General features: G+C 42.4%; 1 protein-coding gene across 5 annotated transcripts in view; it reads left to right on the top strand.

Annotated features, from left to right (window-relative positions):
- DTD1 (D-aminoacyl-tRNA deacylase 1) overlaps window positions 1-24,462 on the top strand; it is a 184,204-nt gene that overhangs the window by 130,425 nt on the left and 29,317 nt on the right. Inside the window, exon 5 of one of the 5 annotated variants that reach the window (XM_025469158.3) lies at window positions 14,201-14,290. The exons of the other annotated variants lie outside the window; for them this stretch is intronic. Within the exon in view, the coding sequence (XP_025324943.1) occupies window positions 14,201-14,290 (90 nt within the window). The remainder of the gene's footprint in view (window positions 1-14,200; window positions 14,291-24,462) is intronic. 5 annotated transcript variants of the gene reach the window in all.

The following is a 24,462-nucleotide window of genomic DNA, read 5'->3' as shown; positions in this document are numbered from 1 at the left end:
ATTTGATCAGGCAAGGTGAATGCCCAGGCCATGTACTTAGGGACCATGGGCAGTATAAACATGATTAATAGAATAAGGGTAGTGACCTGAATATTAGAGACTCATGCTTGCAGACTGTGAGCCTGCACATGTATGTTTGGCCAGTTCAGTATTTATACCTGTAAAGGAAACCAGTTGCCATTATTATAAAAATTTGAGATTTTCAGCTCTTCTCCTACAGTTCAGGAGTCTGGCTGACATGGATATCCTAATGGCCATGGGTGTTTGCCCTGAGTCCCCACCTCCTCTTCTGCAGGATGCCCTTGCTCTTCTCACACTTGCCCTCTTCATGTGTGGCTGTATCTTCCTCATTTCCTTGAGGCATTAGTTTTGGTTCCCCTGATTTCAAATGCCCTTGCTGCTAAGTTTGGGGATGCAAATTTGTAGTGACTCTCATCTGAGCATGGGTCAGTTTCCAGATTCATCATATAAGGTAGGAATTGGGTATGGTCTCAGTGACCCTGGAAAATCCCTTGCACTGCCCATGATTTTGTATAGATGGCCCTCCATAGTAAGGTGCATATTTATATAAAGCTGTTTGGTGTGCACTGGTGGGCATGATGAAATCCATAAGGATGTCACTGTCACTGATGGCTACTCCAGTGAGCTACCATTCCTTTTTGCTGTTGTCATTGTGTTTGGGTAAGCATGGTTCCTTATTTCCTCACTCTCCAATGTCACTGTTTCTCTTTGACTTTCCATTCCTTCTCATTTCTTCCTGGAGGATGTTGAAGGAGCCTTACTACTCATTCTGTCTGGCCCCTAAAAGTCATATCTCTGCCTGAGACCTGCATGTTCTATCTATAGGTCTCCCCATTGGTTTGGTAGCCCCTTGTTTCCTTTGCTGTGGACAAATTCTCATCAAAGGTGATGGGGGGCAGAATGTCCCAGCCTATAGGGAATCTTCATTTCTCTATTTTTTCTGAGTGCCAGGTAGTTGAATTCTTATAAGTTAAATGTACCTGTGATATAATTGATAATACTGGTATAGACTTGGCATAAAAATCTTAAAAGTTCAGTCTTACAGTTGAAAAAGGAAATGAAAGCAGCTAGTAAGAGCTTAATAAGCCAGCTTATATCCAGAAGTTTGGGGCTGGGGAGGGATGGGGCATTTTTATTTGTGAGTGATCCCCCTCTTCTTAAAAATGCCTAGAAAAGGGATCCCTAGGTGGCACAGCGGTTTGGCACCTGCCTTTGGCCCAGGGTGCGATCCTGGAGACCTGGGATCGAATCCTACGTTGGGCTCCCGGTGCATGGAGCCTGCTTCTCCCTCTGCCTGTGTCTCTGCCTCTCTCTCTCTGTCTCTCTCTCTCTGTGACTATCATAAATAATAAATAAAAATTAAAAAAAAAAGTACCTAGAAAACCATATAGAAAATAGGCAATCTGGAAACTTTGGGCCTCCATTCTAATTTCAGTTTTGACTGCAGGATACATTAGTCTAAATGACTTCTTGTGGTTGTATTTGAGGCTTTGATCACTTTGGAAAAAGTACAGTGTGGTCACTTCCATTATAAATGGGCTATCATGTAATATATGGTCCAGACTTGGGACACTTCTGAGACTGAAGAGGACTGTAGGTGTGATTGTTCTGGGAAAACCACAATGGCTGGTCTCACTGATTATGAAGATCAGTTTGAGTTAGTCATCGTAAAATGAACATTTTCTTTTTGAGAACAATTTTGGTAGAATTCAGATTTAATAGGATTCAGTTTTGATAGAATTCATGTCTCATATTCTCTAATAGAAACTAATAATATAATAGAAATAATAATTATAGAAATAATAATAAAATAGAGAAATTTTTATTAAAACTATCTATACCAAGATAATTTTTGTAAAAAAATAGAGTTTTTGACAAAAAAAAATGCTTTAAAAAAGATCTCGGCAAGATGGAGGAGGAATAGGGTCCCCAACTCACCTGGCCTCACCAACTTACCTAGATAACTTTCAAATCATCCTGAACTGCTACGAATTCGACCTGAGATTTAAAGAGAGAACAGCTGGAATGCTACAGAGAGAAGGATTTTTGCTTCTCACAAAAATCATCTAGGGTGAAATTTACTTAGGTCATGGTTGATTTTCTTGACACAGCCTGCTCATACACTCTGCACTTAGCAAAATGACTAGAAAGAAGAACTCACCAAAAAAGAAAGAATCAGAAACAGTACTCTTTGCCACAGAGTTACAGAATTTGGATTACAATTCGATGTCAGAAAACCAATTCAGAAGCACAATTATAAAGCTACTGGTGGCTCTGGAAAAAAGCATAAAGGAATCAAGAGACTTCATGACTGCAGAATTTAGATCTAATCAGGCTGAAATTAAAAATCAATTAAATGAGATGCAATCCAAACTGGAGATCCTAACGACGATGGTTAATGAGGTAGAAGAAAGAGTGAGTGACATAGAAGACAAGTTGATGGCAAAGAAGGAAGCTGAGGAAAAAAGAGAAAAACAATGAAAAGACCATGAGGAAAGCTTAAGGGAAATAAATGACAGCCTCAGAAGGAAAAATCTATGTTTAATTGGGGTTCCAGAGGGTGCCGAGAGGGCCAGAGGGCCAGAAAGCATACTTGAACAAATCATAGTTGAGAACTTCCCTAATTTGGGGAGGGAAACGGACATTCGGATACAGGAGATAGAGAGGTCCCCCCATAAAAATCACTAAAAACTTCAACACCTCCACATTTAATAGTGAAACTTGCAAATTCCAAAGATAAAGAGAAAATCCTTAAAGCAGCAAGAGACAAGAGATTCCTAACTTATATGGGGAGAAATATTAGATTAGCAGCAGACCTCTCCACAGACACCTGGCAGGCCAGAAAGGGCTGGTAGGATATATTCAGGGTCCTAAATGAGAAGAACATGCAGCCAAGAATATTCTATCCAGCAAGGCTGTCATTCAGAATAAAAGGAGAGACAAAGAGCTTCCAAGATAGGCAGGAACTGAAAGAATATGTGACCACCAAACCAGGTCTGCAAGAAATATTAAGGGGGACCCTGTAAAAGAAAGAGGAAGCCCAAAGAAACAATCCACAAAAACAGGGACTGAATAGGTATTATGATGACACTAAATTCATATCTTTCAATAGTAATTCTGAACATGAATGGGCGTAATGATCCCATCAAAAGGCATAGGGTTTCAGACAGGAAAAAAAAGCAAGACTCATCTATTTGCTGTCTACAAGAGACTCATTTTAGACCTAAGGATACCTACAGCCTGAAAATGAAAGGTTGGAGAACCATTTACCATTCAAATGGTCCTCAAAAGAAAGCAGGGGGCAGCCCTGGTTGCGCAGCAGTTTGGCGCCGCCTGCAGCCTGGGGTGTGATCATGGAGACCCAGGATCGAGTTCCATGTTGGGCTCCCTGCACGGAGCCTGCTTCTCCCTCTGCCCGTGTCTCTGCCTCTCTCTCTCTGTGTCTATGAATAAATAAATAAAATCTTAAAAAAGAAAAAAAAAAAAAAAGAAAGCAGGGGTAGTAGTCCTCACATCAGATAAACTAAAGTTTATCCCAAAGACTGTAGTAAGAGATGAAGAGGGACACTATATCATACTTAAAGGATCTATCCAACAAGAGGACCTAACAATCATGAATATTTATGCCCCTAATGTAGGAGCTGCCATGTATATCACTTCAATGTGGATGGCACTGGAGGGTATTATGCTGAGTGAAGTATGTCAATCGGAGAAGGACAGACATTATATGGTATCATTGATTTGGGGAATATAAAAAATAATGAAAGGGAATAAAGGGGAAAGGAGAGAAAATGAGTGGGAAATATTAATGAGGGTGACAGAACATGAGAGACCCCTAAGTCTGGGAAATGAACAAGGTTAGTGGAAGGGGAGGTGGGCGGGGGATGGGGTGACAGGCACTGAGGGGGGCACTTGACGGGGTGAGCACTGGGTGTTATGCTATTTGTTGGCAAATTGAACTCCAATAAATAAATATACAAAAAATTAAAAAATAAAGAAAAATGCATTATAGTTTCAGAATCCTGTTAAAATATTTTGAGAAATTTTTTTATGGACAGTATTTGAAAGTAAATAGTGACACTATTCATCTTGTCAGGGATTCACATATAAAGCTACTGAAAATTTTCTCAGAGGTTCATAGATAACATTCAACTCGTTAATAATCAGTTTATTTTTACAGGATGGGAATTTCTAATAAAATTGAATCTCATGACAGAATTTTGTGCATTAGTTGAGCTTTATAAATGCAAAAGGAAAAAGTAGCACCTCAATTATTTTAAATTGTTTTAGCCATAGAAGCAACTGAATAACTAAGACTTGTCTCAGTTTTGAAAGCTGTAAGAAAAGATTCGCTGCACTACTTCTCAAACAACAGCCCTTAAATGAAGGTGGCCGACGCAGGAAATGTCACTGATGGGATTGCACATTCATGTGCTTTCTGAACCCAGATGACAGTACCGCTGAAGCCACGTGCCTCCTTGTGCAGAGTCAGGAAGGGGCTCCATATGTTGAGAGTAATGGCTTATGTTTTCTCTGCGTTCTCTCCTTTGGCCATTTGTAGGTTGAGGAGATTTCATATAGTTTCTTATTTAGATGGATACGGTTTTTTTTTTTTTTTGGATCCTGGTTATTTTTGTATTACTATAAATAATCTTGAGCTTTTAGTTGCTTGGAATCAGTTTCTTTTGGGTCTCACTTTTATGATTTATTGAGTCCAGAGCATTGCTCATTTTAGGGCTACTTGTTCCCCACCACTGAGGCAAGGCCTTTTTGAGCACTTCACCCACTGCCCCATGGATGAGGAGGTTCTTCCATCCAGTGGGTAGGAATAGGCACTGTTCCCAGTCCTATGTGAGCACCAGGTACTGTTACCTCTAATGCTTTTGAGCGGTTCTTTCCTGGCCCTGAGTAGTCTCCTTACCCATAGGCATTGTCTGGTACCCTGTCAAATGTTCAGTCTCTGCCTCCTGATCTCCAAGGTTCTCCGTGTAGTTCACGCCTCTCCAGTGCTCTGTCCCAAAGCGCTTAGCTGCTTTGGTCTCCAGAAGTCTTAATTCCATCTACTCTACTTAGGAAGTCTTCAGGCTCTGCCTCAGTTCCCCTCTCTGTACTGCTGGCACTGCTATAAGACTTTGTTTCCTGGGTCAGGGGTCACTGGCCTTTGCTGCCTTAGGTCCGGTGTCTTGAAAACATTTGTGTCCTATGTTTGTTTGTTCATTTCTTTCCCTTTTTTTGGGTCCAGGTGGAAGGGTGAATCTGGTTCCTGTTGCTCTTTGAAAGAAGCAGAAGTCTCAGTTTTTTTTTTTTTTTTTAAATCTTAATCCCCCCCCCCTTTCTGTTATGAGCTGTTCTGACTCACAGTCCTTTTTTTCAGGTCAAGGGTGGTATCTGAGTTGCCTTTAAGTCCTTTCTTTATGTTTTTGTTTAGGACCAGACCTTCTGTCCTTACAAGCCCAAGTCTGGCTCCCTCCCACAAATCTTTCTTCACAGCTCTAGTACTTGGCTTCTCTTTCTTAGAGCTTAGAGATTATAGTAGCTTGTGGTATGCCATCCCTCAGTGCTTCATCTTTGTCTTACAGTCATTAAATCTTGATTTTCCAGACATTTTTTGAGCCAGGAGTCCTTGTTTATACTTCCTCATACCCATCGTATTTATCAGCACAGGAATAAGCCCATAAAGCATCAGCAGATAGATACTTGTTCATAAGAATATTTGCCTTTGTGGCCAGAGGATATGCACAGGACATGTCATTTTGAGAAATACTCTGTGCATGTGGGTTTACGATGGAGTAAGGGTGAAGTAGTGGCTCTCGCTGCATGGTCAGATGTCAGCACAACTGTCCTTACTGCTGTACCAGTCTCCCTTGGTCTATGTCTCAGGTGGTCTTTTATTTATCATGAGATTGTTGTATCGCAAGTCAGCATGGAACTTGACCTGAGAGACCATATGAAAACCAAACTTCAAAAATTGAGATGAATACAGTAAAATTAGGTCATTCCCCTCTCACAGACCTTTTAATAAAGCAGCAGTGGGCTCCCTGCATCTGCATAGGTCCCCAGTGGAAATAAAGTCCCCAAATGCACACATATGAGATCTGTAAGCATCTTAGGTATTTGTCTACTGGAGCTCTATCTCAGTTTAAAGCAGTCACAATCTTACACGGACTCACATAGAATCTATTTTACCAATAGCTGTGCTGATGCTGGAGTCTTCTTTCTTTAGTCCACAGAAGGCCTTTCGTGTGCAGATATCCCTCCTCGCCACCCCACCTAAGGTACCAATTCCAGCAGAGGGATCTGGCACAGTTCTTGAAGCTTGACTGTCACTGGATTGCCCTGAAATGGGATTACCATTTTAGTGTTTTCTTTCCTTCCTCTGCCCAGGCATTTCCATTTTCCCAGTGTTCCCTCTGATTCTTGTGCCTTGGCTGGAAAGGACTGCTGGTGAGCTGCTCTCAGGGCTTGCCGCCACCTCTGCTGCCCCTCCATAGCCTCCTGCCGAGGCTGGTCCACAGGGCATCCTTTGCAGAGGTCACTCTTTGAAAGATGCCTCTTTGTGCTCCTCTTCCAACTGCTCTTTCTTCCTGGTGCGTGTCCGCTTGGCATTTCAGGGGCCATTTCACGTAGGGTCTGGCTTTGTAGTGTGTACCAAAAGACAATAGAAAAACCTTTAATTTTAAACACCTATTTTCTTGCCCAAACTGTTTTGCTCCTTCAGAAATGTCCTCTTGTTAAAATCTTCCCAGGGTCCCTGTGGGTGGTTGAGGACTTGACTCTGCAGTTGGCTTGGATGTGCTAGCCCAGCAGGAACAGGCCATGCTTCTTCTAGGGTTGTCACATTCTGCTTAAGAGCTGGGACAAGGACCTCGCAGGATCACAGTGGTCTGATTGGGGTTGGTTGAGATGCCCAGGGTTTCAGAATTGGTCCTTGGTGCAGGACTATGGATTTGGAGGATGCTTGGCCTGGGATCATGTCCCCATCTTTATGTGACCACATGGCTCATCACTCCTTAGTTGGAACCTGAGGCCGATTCTTCTGCAGTGCTCGTCCCTGGCCATTCTTTCACGTTTCCTTCTTTCTGCTCCTTCATGCTTTTCCTCTGGGCTGAGGATTCTCCCTGCTAACTTGGGCTCTACCCATTCTTAAGGACCCTCCTTGAGCCATGTAGTCCTTGTCTTCAGCAGCGCACAGTGTTCTCTCCCCAAGAGTAAAGTCTGTTTTCCTTGGCGTTGCATCCCTTTCTGGACCCGGCACAGCCGTGGAAGGAGTGGGTTGTTATTAGATGTTTTCATCGTCTGAGACGGGTGAGCTCTGGTTCAGGCTAGGGAAGCCTCTTTCATTCCCTAGAAATGTGAACCTGGGAAGGCACGGTGCTCTCTCACCTTCACTTCACCTGCCTAACAAGTGGGGATGGATGATCATGAGGCCTCCTCAGCCCCTGGGTCACTGTGAGGCTCAAAAGAAAGGGTGAGAAAGGTGAGCATAGAGGGTTCTTGTGTCAAGTCACTTACCCTTGTAGGCCCCACTTTCCTGACCTGTGAAATCAGAAGGCTGCCCTAGATACTTATTTTTGAACCAAACCACTGTTTTTATTTTCCCCTTTCTTACCACTTGTAGGTTTGTGTATTTACTTCGACATGAGCACCTTTGACATGCTGCTGCGTCACCACAAGAGCTGTATTGAAGCTGGTTTTGCTGATACGGATCTCGTATTTTATGTGGATGCTTCTTTTTGCTGCAGGGATAATTATTTTCACCTTTAGTTCTTTTCTGCTTGGGACTAGCTTTAGAACTTCTCCTTGCCCCTGCTGTTTGCAGGTAGACTAATTAGGATAAGCAGGTTTCTCCTCCTTTGTTCAATTCAGTGACTGTTTGCATACATAGGCTGATTGAGCACAGATGCTGAGTGATGGGTTGGATTGGTTTGGCTTCCTTCGGTGCTGCCCTCACTAGGGTGGAGGCCAGCCTAGTCACTGGGCCATCCTCTAGGTTGGGCCCAATGAGGCTGTCCTGTACAGGGACTCAGGTCCATTTGCTTGATGTCCTGTTTAGCTAGGAGCAGTTAAGAGTATTAAATGTGATTTATCATCTGAGTCCTAGAGAAGTTTAAACATTTTTCCCTCATAGCAAAACTTTTTATTTCAACTAGAAGATTTGTTAAAATAAGCCATACATTCAGGAACTCAGCGGTAGGCTAAACTGCTGACATTCCTGCCCTGTGCATGATACGAACCAATGTCTATTGTATAGGACTTTGAAGTCTCTGGTTCCAGTGCCCAGGCCCAACCTGGATCCAGGCTTCAAGGATCTTCCTGTCCCCAGTTGTATGCTCAGCCACAATCCGAAGACCAGTCTTGACCTTGGACCTCAGGGGTAGATGAGCTGGGGACTCTGTCTTCACTACATCTGCCATTGGTCTAGCTATAGTGGGTGCCCTGGGTACTTAACTGAGTCCTGCTATATGCTTTCCTTTCCCCAGCCCCATTCCCTCTGGAGCCTGAGATAGCAAGCCCTGTCCTTGAGGACAAACCTCAGGGGACCTCCTTGTGGAAGGGTGCCTGTCTTTTGGCCTACTCCCTTTATCTCGGCCCTGCTTCTCCACTGTCTGCAGCATGCCAAGCTGGTTTTCTCATCCATCCCAGAAGTTGGGGAACTCATCTGCACATTTGCTTCATCTCAGGGTGTGGCTTTTTCCAGGCCACTTGTCCCTAGTATTCTTATGGCTGTCCCTAGCCCTGGACTGGGCTATAGCATAGGTAGGCAGAGGATACCAAACTAAACCAAGTCACCAAATCAAACAGACATCTTGGAACTTATGTTTGGATGGGGGAAGGGGTTGAAACTGTGTTTGAAAATGGGATCTAATCTATAAAATAAGGACTGATCAAAGTTGACAAAGTTTTTTGTGCTTTTTTCCCTCCTTACAAATTCTTTGGATTCTGAAAATTTCCCCAAATTTCTAGAGGTTAGTGTATCAGGTTCTAATTCACAGGCTTTCTGTTCTGTGCAAACAGTAGGGGTTCATTTTCCTCACTGCTTTTTCCTTGGGAGGATTTTGGTGTTGAATCTCTGGTGTATGGATATTCTAGGTATATTTGGAGTCTGTCATTGACGTTAACTCTTGACTGATCTAGTTTATATCATGTTTGAAATGCAAATTGAGTCATTTGAAGTTGGATCTACTAGTATACTTTGAGAGATTTTGCTAAGCAAAGGCCAACCCTGCCATGCCCTTGGTTTATCAGATGTTTCAAACTATTTTTCAGGTGTTTGGCATTTAATAAAACCCAGCACATTTCAATGATTGGTACCTTCTCCATCCGTTTTCAAAGCCTTGTGTTTTTTCCAGCAAATGTAATCCTTGTGATTGTTTTCACTCAGTTCATCTAAATTTGGTTCAGAATCTTAAACTCTTTGAAATCCCAGAAGCTTTTAGATTTTGCTCTTAAAAAAAAAAAAAAGGATATAACGTTTCTCTAGTTTCTAGAGGAGAAACAGTGTTTTAAGACTGAGAGGGAACCTGAGCTGGAAAATGTTTCCAGATTCTGGTTTGTGGTATATGGGGTCCCACTGGTTAGGCAGCAGTTTCATATCGTTCTGGCTCCTCCACACAGATGCCAGACTCTCACAGGGATGCACATACCACTCAGACATCTGCCTGGCCAACCCTGAATCTCAGGACGAGGCCCACAGACTCATCCAAGGTCTGCTTTTTGACTCATAGAAGGAGTAGACCTAACCTGTCAGAGACATTGGGGCTTGCTTTATTCTGAAAGGAGATTTTCGTTCTTTCCAAACTACCGTAACAGGCTATGATTTTATAAATTTTGATTTAGGTGAAAGAATAGTTTATTTTTTGTCATGAAACCAGTTTATCTCCTTTTGGATTTGTGATTATAAGAGTTCCTGTTACTTTACTCTTTCCGACTAGCCCTTAGAAAATTTAGAGTTTAAGCTGAATGTAATCAGCTAGACCTTTTACTTAACTAGCTACTCTGTGTTTATTCAAAACTTCCTCTACAGAGGGGTGCCAATGGAAGGGGAGAAATTAGTGTGCCATTCTCCTTTAAACTGGAAAAAAATATTGTACTTCATAGTCCAGGATTAAAGATTTAGAAGGTGAAAAAAGCTAGAAGAATATAGGAGAAAACTGTCTGGGTTTCTAGGGAACTTGTTTATAAGCCTCTCGAGAAAACAGCCAAAGAAAACCAAATGGAAAGAAGCAACAAGGGATTCAATTTAAGATTAGAGTTAGGTTTTCGTAACCAGTCTTTATCACTTTCTCTGACTAGATCTTTATTTATTTAAAAATATTCAGTGAGCTTTGAAGTTTCAGGTAACATTAGTTTAATAAAGAGATTTATTTTGGATGAAAAATTGGAAATCCATGCTTATTCATTAGTGGAATGAAGCTTACATTTTTCAAAATTATAAATAGACAACAAAGAACTACCTTTGTACGAAAAATTGATGCAATATTATATTTCTATTATCTCTAATATAAAATTTTGATAGTGTATACTTTGCAATAATATATGCTGCATAGATTATATTAGGTTGAACCATATGAACTTTTTGCTCTTTGACCATATTTTTTTTTTTACCAATATTACAGTTTTATATGGCTCAGTCTAAAATAACATCACATGTAAAATCAGAAAATTTTGAAAAAGAGATTGAAGAGGAAAGATACCAGCTTGTTAGCTAGCCCTCTCCAAGTTAAGGAAAACTTCTTGTAAGTTCCCTTTGGCCCACATAGGAACCCAGAGTAAGGCAGGATAGTGGTGGGGGCTCTGTCTTGGCTGGGGGCCAGACCAGATGCATGACTTGACTCCTCCTCTGCCATGAGAGGCCTCATGGCAAAAAGCTACTGGCCTTTGTCCTTCCTCAGGGAGCATGTCCTCTGTTTTGTATTTTTTGTGTAACTTTCTGCATATATGAATATTTTCAATATCTGTGTATGTCTTGCTGCCCTAACAGTGCCCCAGGCAGGGTGCCTCTAAAGACACATCCTAGACCAGTTTCTCTGATGATTCCTTAAAAGGTGGTTTCTGAGGGATTTGTTGCTAAAAATCTCCTGTCAGCTACAGTGGCTGGAACACTTGCATGAAATGGGTGTCCTAGAATGTCACATTAGATGTATCTAATATTATTGGGATGGGGGTTGTGAGAACAGGTGTTAGGTGGTTACCAGAGCATAGCATCTTATGAGTTAAGTTGTTTTTCCAAAACAAGCTGCCAGAGGCTGAGGGTTGTACCAGGACTCAAGCCTCTGAGGGGCACATGTGAGGAACAGGGAAAACTGCTATCTCCCTGCTGAAGGCATCCCTCCTGTCATAACAGAGGTGCCAGTATTCCAACCCCTGGCACTTGCTGTGACTTAGACATATATTTTTTATGTAAAAATGTAGCAAAGTATTTAAAATCATTTTGTCAAACTATTTTGTCAGAGACTGGGACATTTTATGAAGTCACAATCTTGATGTTCTGAATTCTGATTCCTAAGGAATCTGGTCTTATCACTGTTGATCAGAATAGAACCATTCTTAACTCCATGCAAAGGCTGAAACGCTGCACTCTGTGGTGCAGCTTTTTAAAGGTATCATGTGGAACAAACAGGCCATTTTTTCCTTAGAGCTTGGACCTCAAAGTGTAATAACACCAAAGTGTAAATAACATTGTAGCCTTCTCTGATTTGCGTGGAGACCCTGTCTGGTTTGTAAAGTGTTGGATCCAGTAGATTATGTGTGAGACTCAGGTTATACTGGCAATCATTTCTGTATGGCTTAGCAGGAAGAAAAATGACCAATAGGTTTTTTTGCCATTGTTACATTGTTAACATTTCTTAACAAGACAAATGCAATTCACACGTAAGACATTCTGAAGCCAGATCACCTCATCTGTACCTACCTACAGAGAATCTTTTAAGCAGGCTCTTTCCTTTGAGAAATAAGATAAACTTGCCGTCTGAATTACTTAGGATTTTCAGGAAATACGTGTTTAGTTTATTCTGTTTTAATCTTTTCTCTTCATCCTTGTTGTATTTCTGGTGTTTTATCAGCAGATTCTCAGTTTTACTCCCAACTGGTTATTTTTAAAAGTATTTACATGGGGATGCCTGGATGGCTCAGTGGTTGAGCATCTGCCTTCAGCTCAGGTCATGATCCCGGGATTCTGGGATCGAGTCCCCATCAGGCTCCCTGCATGTAGCCGCTTCTCTTTCTGCTTATCTCTCAGCCTCTCTGTCTCTCATGAATAAATAAATAATTTTTTTAAATTTACCTGTTAAGTATAATTTAATTGTTTCCTGGTCTGGCTTTGGTTTCTAAGGACATGTATAATTAATTGAGATATTATATCCAACAACCTTGTTAAACTTTATAATAGTTCATAATCTCTAGACTGTAGATTGTTTTGGGTTTTCCATATAGATAGTCCTATCAGCTGAAAATAATGACAGTTTTTTACTTCTGGAATTATAATCTCTCTGCTTTTTATTTACTTTTCTTACTGTACTACTTAATATTTCAGTATGATGTTGAACAGAAATGATGAGAGCAAACTCCCTTGTCTTTTCCTAATTTTAAAGAGAATGCTTCTCTTGTTTTGCCATTGAGGTGGTGATTGCTTTGGGTTGGTTTGTTTTGTTTTAATAAATAATCTTTATCGGGTTTAAGGAAGGCCTTTTCCCATTTTCTTAACATATGTGAATGTTGAATTTTATCAAACAATGTTCATCAGTCTGAGGCAGCCACATGGGTCCTCCCCCATTGAACCTGTTAGTGTAGTGAAGTAGACTAATTTCCTAGTGTTAAAATATCCTTGCATTTCTTGACAGAAGTCACCTTTGGTCATGATATATCATAATTTTGGTAATATTTGATTTGTTAATATTTTGTGTAGGGCTTTTCTTTTTAAAATTTTTTATCTGGTTTATTTATTTTTTAAGTAGGTTCCATGCCCAGCGTGAAGTCCAACACAGAGCTTGAACTCATGACCCTGAGATCAAGATCTAAACTGAGATCAAGAGTTGGACACTTAACCAACTGAGCCACCTAGACACCACTGTGTAGGGCTTTTCTGTCTATGTTGATGAGTGAGCTTGGCTTATCATTCCCCCCCCCCCTTTTTTTGTTTTATTATTATCTGGTTTGTAATCAAGTTAATATTATCTTAGAATTAATGAGTTGGGTGTGTTCTTTCTCTCTTCTATGTTACTTTGGAAGCATGTATCTGATTAGAATGATCTGTTCCTTAGATATTGGTAAAATGTGTCTGTAAAACCATCTGGGCCTGATGGTTTTTTGTGGGAAGTGTTTTTTGCTCCCACTTTCAAAGCCATTCTTGGTTTCTTTTGAGTTTAAAAACATTCTGCAGACTGTGAAGGTCATTTGGGGTGGTGGTAGAGACAGATGGGAAGCTGCAGGGGCCAGGCAGGCAGTGATGGTTCTTCTTTAGCTCCAGCCCTGAGCTCTGTCCTAAAAGAGGGAAAAGTGGTCATATCAGCATCTGTGCATCATGGGAGATAAGGAGACACCATTCTCTTCAGGTAGGTCTCTAGAATTGGGTTGGAGCCATACTAGGGCTCCATGAGGATCTTGGCATTGTTTTCATCTGACCTCCATCTGTTAACCAGGCTCCAGATGACAACAAGTCTGCGCTGGCCACCCATTCTTAAATGCGCATGTTGTCCCATACAGACCTCATTCAGATTCCCTCTCTTGTCTCCCTGTGCCCTTTCCTTTGGTACAGTCTTGTGTTCTTACATTTCTACTGGATGCATTTGCACCATAATCTGTGAGAATGGGGTCCCCTAGAGGTAGGCCTTGACCAGCCTGCTCAATCCTGGTAACTCTGCATCCCTTGGAATCCTAACATACCTGTGTCATTTGGTTAGAATCCAGTGGTGGAAAGGCACAGAGATGGCATAGTCAGGTGCAGCATGGCCTATGGAATTGGGCACATGCATTTTAAGTAAAGATGACTATGATGGTTATGTAGGTGGGATAGGAAAGATTTTACATGTGCATTTAAGATATCCACATATTTGATAACTTTCCTTGAGTGTATGCCTGATTAGCAACTTAGAGTTTTATGTTGGATTTATCTGGCCTAGATGAAGTGTAGTTTTATTGACTCATTCACCATCTGCATGAATTTTGTAACTTATGTGAACAGTCCAGCTGTATCATTGGGGACCATACTCATTCCTCATCGGCACAATCTGAAGGCTACACTGTTGAGAGCAGAATAAGAGACATCATACAGGTAGGTGGACCTGGTGTGTCTGCAAAGTATGCTTTCAAGGAACAAGTATAGAATTGCTGGGTAAATGGCAGATTGGTGCTTTGCAAATCATCATTCAGATAGAGTAGATTTCAAGCCTGCCTGAAGTTTGAATGCCAGGTTCCCTCGAAATCTGAAAATCCTGTCTATTTTTCTGTAAGCCTAAAACACAGAAACAACATAAAATAAATGCTGGAGATTTAATTATTAAGTTAACGAAATCAGGTTTTTGTGTGTCTAATTTGTGGAAGGAGTCACATCGCTTTAGACTGGGTCTTCTTAATCATGACACCATTGCCATTTCAGGCCAGATCATTATTTATTGTTGGAGGTTGTTCTGTGCATTGCAGGATGTTTAGCAGCATCCCTGGCCTCTGCGCACTAGGTGCCAGCAGTTCCTTCACCCATTTGTGACAAGAAAATAGATCTCCGGACACTGGCAGATGTCCCTGGCCATGGGAAGTTCTGGAGGGGACAAGAAGAGTGCTACTTTGCTATATAGTAAGACACAGACTAGTGATAATAATAGTTTTATCTTGGAAAATTTAGCCAGCTTCACCTACACTGCTTATCTAAGGCATTCACCAAAGCAGGCATGTTCTAAAGAATTTGGTGTTTCCAAAATTTTAATTTGTGGCGTAGAGCCTATTGCCAGGCTGATCACAAGAAAAAAGGATCATCGTATTCCAAACATACTATTTTCTGCAGTCAGCTCTGATATTTGGCGCATGGTTTGGCTTTCACATTGCAGTATACTTGGTTTTGTGTATGTGCTTCAACGGGGTAATATGCATGTGTAAATGTATAATGTACACAGTAAAGGTGCAGTTATAATAAAGACTGTGAATTATTTAATAACACCAGAGACTGGGATCCCTGGGTGGCGCAGCGGTTTGGCGCCTGCCTTTGGCCCAGGGCGCGATCCTGAAGATTCGGGATCGAATCCCATGTCGGGCTCCCGGTGCATGGAGCCTGCTTCTCCCTCTGCCTGTGTCTCTGCCTCTCTCTCTCACTGTGTGCCTATCATAAGTAAATAAAAATTAAAAAAAAAAAATAACACCAGAGACTGTTACAGGTGAATTCACACATATCATATGCATGTTTGTGCCAGTTCTTTTGTAGAGTAAAAAATGTTTAACCTGTTGCTTCCTACATTTAATGGTTCTGTGAGTTTGTATATTTTGGTTATAGGTCTAAAAATATTTTAAAATGACTTAAATAATAGGGACATATATCACAAAATAAAGTATTTAGAGCCTTAGGCTTCATTAATACAGTGGTGCAAGTAATGTCCTCCAGGTCCAGGTTTTTTCCATTTTCCATTTACCTTTCTAAGTGCATTGTCTTTATTTACCTTTCTAAGTGTATTTCCAGGTGTTGCATACACACAGACGGCAGTGACCTGAGGCAGAAGGGCCGTCTCCATCTCATGTCCCTTTTTAAGACCTTCCCTGAAGCCTCTAGCAAACTTTTCCTTACATTTTTGGCCAGAATTCTGTTGCATACTTTTGTCTCAGTCAATACCTGGCAAGATGTATGGGGTGCATAGGCCATGGTGGCTTGACGTATGGCCTCTGAGGGATCTGGCTGGTCAAGGGTGCACTCAGTAGGAATTCTGTCAGCAGGGAAGAATAGGGGCAGAGTGGGTGGGCAGGAAAAGAGAGCACCTCCCATCAAGGTATGTTAAGAGTGGATCTATTTTTAACTCTTTGAGGAACCTCCACACAGGCTGGGAGTTGGGGTGACTGGGTGACTGGGCACTGAGGGTGGCACTTGGCGGGATGAGCACTGGGTGTTATGCTAAATGTTGGCAAATTGAACTCCAATAAAAAAAAATTAAAAAAAAAAGGTATGTTAGGAGTGGTGACTCTGAGCGCAATGTCCTAGTTCAAGAAATGGTGTGTGAGTTTCTGTTCAACAGAAGAGTGATGTGCTTTCTTGCTTAATAAACAGAGTTTTCTTATTTTACTGTTTTTGTATGAGCTCTGTATCACAAACATTTAAGTTACATCAGAGTATAAATGCCAATTTTACATATAGCATGGAGAATCCCATAAACAAGGACAAGCTGGCAGCAGTGAGTAACAAAGTAGGGAAGTGATTAAGACAGTGGTTGTAGATGTTCATGGGAAGTTGAATATATCCGTGTTAGCACAGGTTAAAACAATAACTACTGAAGGCTGGCATCAGGCTTTGAAGTTCAGAGTCTACACATGTTGACTTAGGTTGATGAGTGGCTTATGTTGTCATGGGGAAGACTTGCGTTGGGCACCCACACACTACATAGATAACGGAAGTGGAAAAGACAGAGGCCCCATGCGTGTGACTTTTTAATGCCAAGTGACTCTTCTTGCTAGCAAACTGGATCCCAGCAATAGCCTGGAATTTGGTACAGAATCCCTTTTCTTAGGGAAAAGCTAAGGAAAGAGGAGGAGGGAGAGTTAGGCAGGTGGTACATGCTTTGGCTTCTTTCTGGACACTTTCAGCTCAGCCAAGGGGCATGTAGGGTATAGTCCAGCTTCAATCATGTTGACTTCATCCAGATGGCTCCCATTTAGAGATGTGGAACCTGGAGTATGTGGGAGAAAAGCTTCCTCTCCTTTCTCCAAGAGGCCCTCACACTGGAATATTTATGGGGGAAATGCCATGCAAATTTAAAAAATGATCGTGTTTGGAATGAGATGTTCCTCTTCCTTCACCTGACTCTTACTGCCTCTTCCCAGCTTCAGGTCTGCATCAGCTGGGGACATGTGGAAACACTGGTCTGCATTTAGGTAGATCAAAATTCAGGCACCAGATAGCAAACCATGTTTCAGTCCAGGAAGCCTTGGGTGTTTAGGAATCTGTCGTAAAAATCATGGCCCTAAAAAGAGTGAGCATGTAGGCTTGCAAGTACACAGAAAAGAAAAACCTAGGAGACAAGTAGAGGTGGTGGTCCAAGACTTATTCCCTGAGCTTTTTTGTTTTGTCTGCAATTTGTCCTCAGCCTTATTTGAGAATTCCATGTCCAGAAACCTCAGTTCTTTTACTATAATTGCTGACTGCTTTAAATAAATTGGCTCATAGTCAGTGATAATTAGATTTCAGAATTACATTGGTAAATATTTTATTATTATCAGGACAAACAATAATATGAATATGGCCCTACAACTCTGTCATAGTTTATGTATTAGGTTTCTAACCTAGAATGTGATTTGGGATCTGTAATGGGCACTAAATTATATATATTTTTTCATTTTTCTCCAAATTGTCCAAAAAAGAAGAGCACTCCCTCCTCTGGCAAGATTTAAAGTATTTGCAAATATTATTTTAGTTTCAGGTAAATGGGGATCTATTTCATTTTTGTGTAAGATTTCCAAGGAAGGAACTCTGTCAGCTGTCAGGGACCTGTTGTCAGCCCTTCCAGAGCAAGCTGGTCCTTAAATAATAGAACTTGAACTAGCATTCTCCCTTGTTTCTTTCAGTAGTGGAATGGATGTTAAATGGATTTATATTTTAAAAAATTTTTAGAGATTTAATTTCTTTTTAGAGAGAGAGTGTGCATGAAAGAGCAAGAGGTGGGGGAGGGGCAGAGGGCGAGGAAGAGAAGCCGAGGGAAGCTCATCACTGAGCATGCAGCCTGCTGTGGTACTTGATCTTACAACCCTGAGATCACAACCTGAGCTGAAACCAAGAGTTGGATGCCTAACTGACTGAGCCACCAGGATGCCCTTAAATGGATTTATATTTTTATGAGAAAATTGTTATGAAGCTATTCCTTAGCCTCTATTGTGAAGTTAGAAGTTTGACATAATTTGTTTCTGTCAGGTCTGGTTCTGTTGGGCCCAGTTCTGTTGGATCTAATCTCTTATCTGATGAGTGCCTTGTACGTTGGCAGGAGCCACCGTTTTGTTTTGTTTTAAGTTTTATTTACTTATTTTAGAGAGAGAAGAGCATGCACACTAGAAGAAGCACACAAGTGGGAGGAAGGGCAGAGGGAGAAGGAGAGAAAGAATCCCAAGTAGATTTCTTGCTGAGCATGGAGCTGGATGTGGGGGCATGACCTGATCTCAGACCTGTGAGGGCTTGATTTGAGTCTAAAGCAAGAGTCAAATGCTTAACTGGTTGAGCCATCAAGGAACCCCCAGGAGCCACTTTTTGATGACATTTTCTGTAAAATGCTGTAGTCCTCTTGAGTAAGATGCCATGACAGTCTCACTTTGAACTCTCCGAGGTGCTTCCAGGTTGGCTCACCATTAGACCTTGACTCCTAGTCACAGTCTGTTTTCAGTTGCCTCACATCTCTCTCTGGATAACAGAGGTCAGTATCATCATTGTACTACATCAGCATCTTCTCAGAGTTGGCCCTCAGTTATAACTGTGCTTCAGTGGATGTCTAGCAAGAAATCCCCAAGGCACGGTCAGCACTTTCTCTCATTCCCACATCTTGCTCTGTATCTGGTGTGGTGTTTATCCCTTGGAATTCAGACAGGCCTTCCTGGGTGGTCAGAGGCAGATGTTGAGGAGTGCTGAAAACCTTCTGCTCTACTCTTGGGCTCTTTCCAGGCAGATGGGTGCTATGGTTGCTTCTAGAGAACTGGCATCTTTGTGCACTGCTCCCTCCATCTGGATAGTTTTGTCTTCGTGGAAGAGATCAGTTGGTGCCAAAACATTGGATTGTCCTGAAGCTCACTTGTTCAGGGATGTTTCTGAATTTATGGGTGTGGTGTGGGGCAGGTCTGGCATAGCTGGTCTGTGAGTAACTGATGGAACCTGAAATTTATACATTTCTCTCGCTGGCCTGACCTTCCTAGTGACAGTGGAGGCATTTCCTTTTCCAGTTTCATCAAACTCATGCTTCATCTATTTGTCCAGAAATGTCCCTGGTCTTGATGCATTAATTGAAAATTGTGCAATTTATTTGTCTGTCTGTAAGCCCCATATTTATATTAATTCTTATCATGAAATTGCACTGTATAAGTGATCTTGCACAATAAATAGAGCAATGATGGGGGGCAGTTGTCAATCCAGGTTTTTTTCTTACAGAGTACTGACATAATTCAGACAGTTAATCATCAGTGTAAATGTCAGCTGCTGGCACCAAAATTTAGATATCTTGTGCATGGACATGACGAGAATGACATCTTAGAGATGTTTCTGAGGGACGCCCTTTTGGGTGATTGGGAATTCTACTCCTCTTTTCAGGAAGATTGTCTCAGTAGAGAGTGTTGCTCCTTTGTCTGCTGAGGAAGATCCAGATTAGTCACGGGGCTTTGGTTTGATTTATTGCCATTTGTTGTACTTTTGCTCCCAGTCCAGGCTGAGGAGATGGGGACACAGTATTTTCTTAAGATATTAATTGCCAGTGGAGAGATGGGGAGAAGTGACTTGGGAGTGACTTTATCTTTTCCAGAGAAGAGAAATGTTGGAGACTAAATTTGGAGGATTACGATCTTTGTATTCTAGGAGCCTGTTGGCCTTGTGAGTTGAGAGCTGGTGAGGAAGGTGTGTGGGTTTCTGTGTGCTAGGGCCCATGGCAGTGGGGAATTGGTGAAGGGATGGCGTGTACCTTCCTAGATGGGATGTGCCAAGATGCTAGTATTGGGCCCCATGCTGGACTTCATGCTTATAGGCCTGATTCAAGGTAACTGTGAGCTCTAGAGCTGCAGGCCAGACTGGATGCTTCCCAAGCTTCTGGGGGATGAGGGGCAGGACTACTATGGAGACCTGAATGGGGCAATCAGTCCAGCTCCCAGAAAAGACTAGAATGCTGAAGCTGAGTCTCTGAAGATGATTAGGAGTAAGGTGACATAAAGTCTAGGCATGCACTTAGGCCTGGGCAGAAAACAGGGTGATGGAGTAGGGTTGGGGAGAGTTTCGACATCCTAGAGCATGAAAGGCAAGGGGAGGGGAAGTGGGAAACAAAGCAATTTGAAGCCAGTTCATGGAGAACTTTCTGTAATACACTGAAGAGCATTGACCTGGTTCTTTGGAAATGGAGCTCCTCCCTGGAAGGCTTCTAAATGGGGAGTGACTTTATTTTTTCAACAATTTTACTGAGATATTATTCACATACAGTTCACTCACTCAAAGTGTAGAATTTAGTGACTTTTACTATCTTCAGAGTTGTGCAGCCATCCCTACAAAGGATTTTAGAACACTCCTATCACCACAGAAAAGCCCAAAGCTCTTTAGCTGTTGCTTCCCATTCTCCCCATCTCCAGCCTAGACAGCAGTGTGTTTTATTTATTTTCTGCATCTTCAGATTTGCCTGCCCTAGAAATTTCATGTAAATGGAATCATGCAATATATGGCCTTTGGTGCCTGGGTTTTTTTCACTTAGCATAATGTTTTCAGTGTTCATCCACATCATAAGATGTATCACTAGTTCTATTCTTTTATTTCTATTACTCCATTGTATGACTCCCTTGTATGGCACATTTTATTTATCCACTCATCAGGTGATGGACATTTGTGTTGGGTATCATGGATAATGCTAAGGAGTGCTATTTACAGGCCATCGAATTGGCATTTTGACTGCATCTCTGGCTGAGTACAGGATAGATTTGAAGGGGACAAGATGAGCCAGGGAGCAGTTAGGTAGTTACAGAAGTCTCTGTAAGTAAGTCCTTTTCACACTTCTTTAAATGTGGAATCTTGGGTTTTAGCTAAAATCCCATGCAGAACTGGAGTATATAACACAGATTATGGAACTACCCTTGACAATGTTGTGGAGGCCTAGAATCCTTTGCCCTCAGCATCCCCCTTCTACAGAGCTGGTGGGGTGAGGGAAGTTGCTTTTTGAGAAGTTAGAAAAGTTGGTTATATTGGTCAAAGAGGAATGTCCCATGGGCAGTGTGGCTTGCTGGAGGAGGAGGAGGCCAGGAGTCAGAGGCCGGGAGCTGGGAAAGATGAAATGTGGAGTTTAGGAGAACCAGAGCCTACGTGCTGACAGCTGAGAGTTTTACTCTTCCGAAGGTTAGAGTTCCAGGTGGGGAGTAAGTGCTGGAGTAAGGAGGCCCGGGAACTGCAAGGTAGGGAAGCTGGGTGGACCTTGATTAGAAATAGTATTGCCCAGGGGCACGTGGGTAGCTCTGTCTGATTAGGCATCTGACTCTTGATCTTGGTTCAGGTCTTGGTCTCAGGGTCATGGGTTTGGGCCCCACTTTGGGCTCTACCCTGGACATGGAACTTACTTAAAAAGAAAAAAAAAAAAAAGAAGAAGAAAGAAATAGTGTTGCCCAGGGTGACAGTGAGGCCTGGGCCAGAGACTGTGAGGAGTGCTGTCTGGAGGTCAGAGGATAAGGAGTAGAAGGTGGAGTGGCCCTAGTTTATAAACTCCAGGGCACTTTCTTGGGATAGAGTGGATATGGTTAGGGAGAGAGGGAAGCAGGAGGAGGCAGGCTTCCTAGTGGGTAGTGAGCAGGAGGGGAAGGGGAAGTTCTGCCTTGGAAGGCCTTCAGAGGAGTGGTGTCCACATGGGACAGGTGGCCTAGGGTAAGGCAGAGGGGAGGCTACTGTAGAAGGGGGGCTTGTTTATACCATAGAGAAGAGATTCTTGCATGAGACAAAGGGCTACAGGGAAGAAGGCCAGAGCTTAAACAGCATGTGTTTGTATGTGTTGAGGTGATGGAGAGAGGCCTGGAGGGGTTTGGATATGGCCCCTCCATCAACTCTGAGTCTAGTGAGCCCTTCCTGCCCGGCCCCCCACCTTCCTGTCTGGTATAGACCACTTGCTGGATAGTAGCAACCACTTATCCTCAAGGCTGGTGGGATAAACTGGCTAAAAGTGTCCTCTGGAGTGTGGAAGATTGAAAGCAATCACAGTGGGGTGAGTTTTGGTCAGAGGCAGCAGCAGGGCCTGGCGGGGGGATGGGAGTTGCTTTCTCTCCCCGCAAAGTCCACTGGCCCTTCTTCAAAGTGGCTCACAGCAGTCTAATTGAAAATAGTGCTCCCTCAGGGCACCTGGGTGGGTCAGTGGTTGAGTGTCTGCCTTTGGCTTAGGTTGTGATCCCAGGGTCCTGGGATTGAGTCCCGCATCAGGCTCTGTATGGGGAGCCTGCTTCTCCCTCTGCCTATGTCTCTACTTCTCTCATGAATAAATAAATAAAATCTTAAACAACAACAACAAAAAGAATATGATGCTCCATCTGTATCCTCAGTTTAAGATAAGCTCTTTAGCCAGTGTGTCTCAAAGTGAAGGTACACGTGAACCCCCTGGGGGTCTGTTTCAACACAGACTCTGATCTGCACATCTGGGTGAGACCAAAGAGTCTGTTTTTTCAGCCACCTCCCAGAAAATGGTTGGAACATCTTGGAGCATTGGGGGCCAGCCCCAGTTCCACACAGGTTGTTGCTGTTCAGGCTCTCTCTTTTGGGGTCTGGTTGTGGGAAACTGGAAAGTAGAGGGAAATAGAGTAACCAAAAGTTGTCAAGTCTTTTGAGGACCTTATTGGCATAAGACACTTGACATCCATTTGGGATGTGATAGGTCTTCCTCATAGCGTAGAGTGGGGCTGATTTGTTAGGAGAAGCTCCTGTACGATTTCCTGGATCTGCCTAGTAATATGTGTATTTTGAGCAGGGGATCAAAAGAGTAGAATGGCTGTGTGAGTGATGCTTCTATTCTGATTTCATTGTTAGCAAACTTCCTCTGGGAGGTGATACTCCTGATAGCATCTTGAAAAATGAGTTGTGGCTAATTACAAATTTATCTTAGAGTGGGGTGGAGTAGCTTTTGTTTGTACTAAACTATAGCTGGTGGTTTTACAAATACGTTTTCTCCCACATAAATGGCATTCACAAGAGTTATGTGGTGCTTGGCTAACATTCTTTTTAGAAGTAAATGGTAATGATAGCAAATGTCAGATTTCTTTTTTTTTTTTAAGATTTTATTTATTCATGAGAGAGACAGAGACATAGGCAGAGGGAGAAGCAGGGTCCCCACAGAGAACCTGATGTGGGACTCGATTCCAGGACCCTGAGATCACAACCTGAGCCAAAGGTAGATGTTCAGGCATCCCACAAACGTCAGATTTCAAAGAAAGTTTGCGTGCTACAGTTCTAGCCTCCGGTGGGTTACCTGCATGTGGACCCAGAGACTAAGGAGGCTCAGCCATGCCACAGGGGCATTCAGAGCCTAAGTTTCAATCAAATCCTTGGCAGTGTTGAAATACTATTGAGAGAACTTCCTTTTCTCTTACAGGCTGTGGACTTGAGAATTACAAGTTTGTGATCAAGAGTTTTTACTTCTTTAGATATTCTCTTTGGGGGCAAGTTAGGTTGTTGGAATTGTTTGGACAAGCAATGACTAAAGATGAAGTGTCATCACTCTTGTGTTTTTAAAAAATGTTATTACACAATATTTGATAGCTGGAAGAGGATGTACATAATACGCAGACATGTAAAGAGCATAATGTTGAGATGAACACCCAAGGATCTGCCTCCTAGCTTACAAATAGAGCATGTGCCATACCCAGGGGCCTTCCTGTTCCCCACCTCACCCGCCCAGCAACGACACTATGCTGTATCCTGTCGGTCAGCCCTGTTCTGCTGAAAACGGCTTCAAGCACATGCCTGTCACGAAGCAGTAGTGGCTTTCTCTCTTTTCTTTTCTTTTCTTTTCTTTTCTTTTCTTTTCTTTTCTTTTCTTTTCTTTTCTTTCTTTTTCTTTCTTTTCTTTCTCATTTTTTAAGTAGGCTCCATACCTAGCACCCAGTGTGGAGCCCAACACAGGTCTTGAACTCACGACCTGGACATTAAGACCTGAGCTGAGGGCAGCCTGGATGGCTCAGTGGTTTAGTGCCGCCTTCAGCCCAGGGTCAGATCCTGGAGTCCCGGGATCGAGTCCCATGTCGGGCTCCTTGCGTGGAGCCTGCTTCTTCCTCTGCCTGTGTCTCTGCCTCTCTTTCTCTCTCTCTGTGTGTCTGTCATGAATAAATAAATAAAATCTTAAAAAAAAAAAAAGACCTGACCTGAGATTAAGAGCCAGACACTTAACCAACTGAGTCACCTAGGCACCCCTGGCTTTCTTGTTTAATGATGAAGAAATGGGAATTCTAGTTTTTGATTACTGCAGTCATAGGCTTTTCATAGCAACACCTCAAATCAGGTGAATCATTTATTTGAAGAATCCCTTTTTTGGTGGACTTTAAAGTTTCTTCACAGTTTTTATT

This window comes from Canis lupus, chromosome 24 (genome assembly GCF_003254725.2).
Source record: "Canis lupus dingo isolate Sandy chromosome 24, ASM325472v2, whole genome shotgun sequence".
NCBI classification, from domain to species: Eukaryota; Metazoa; Chordata; class Mammalia; order Carnivora; family Canidae; genus Canis; species Canis lupus.
This window is presented reverse-complemented; position numbering and strand designations above follow the sequence as displayed.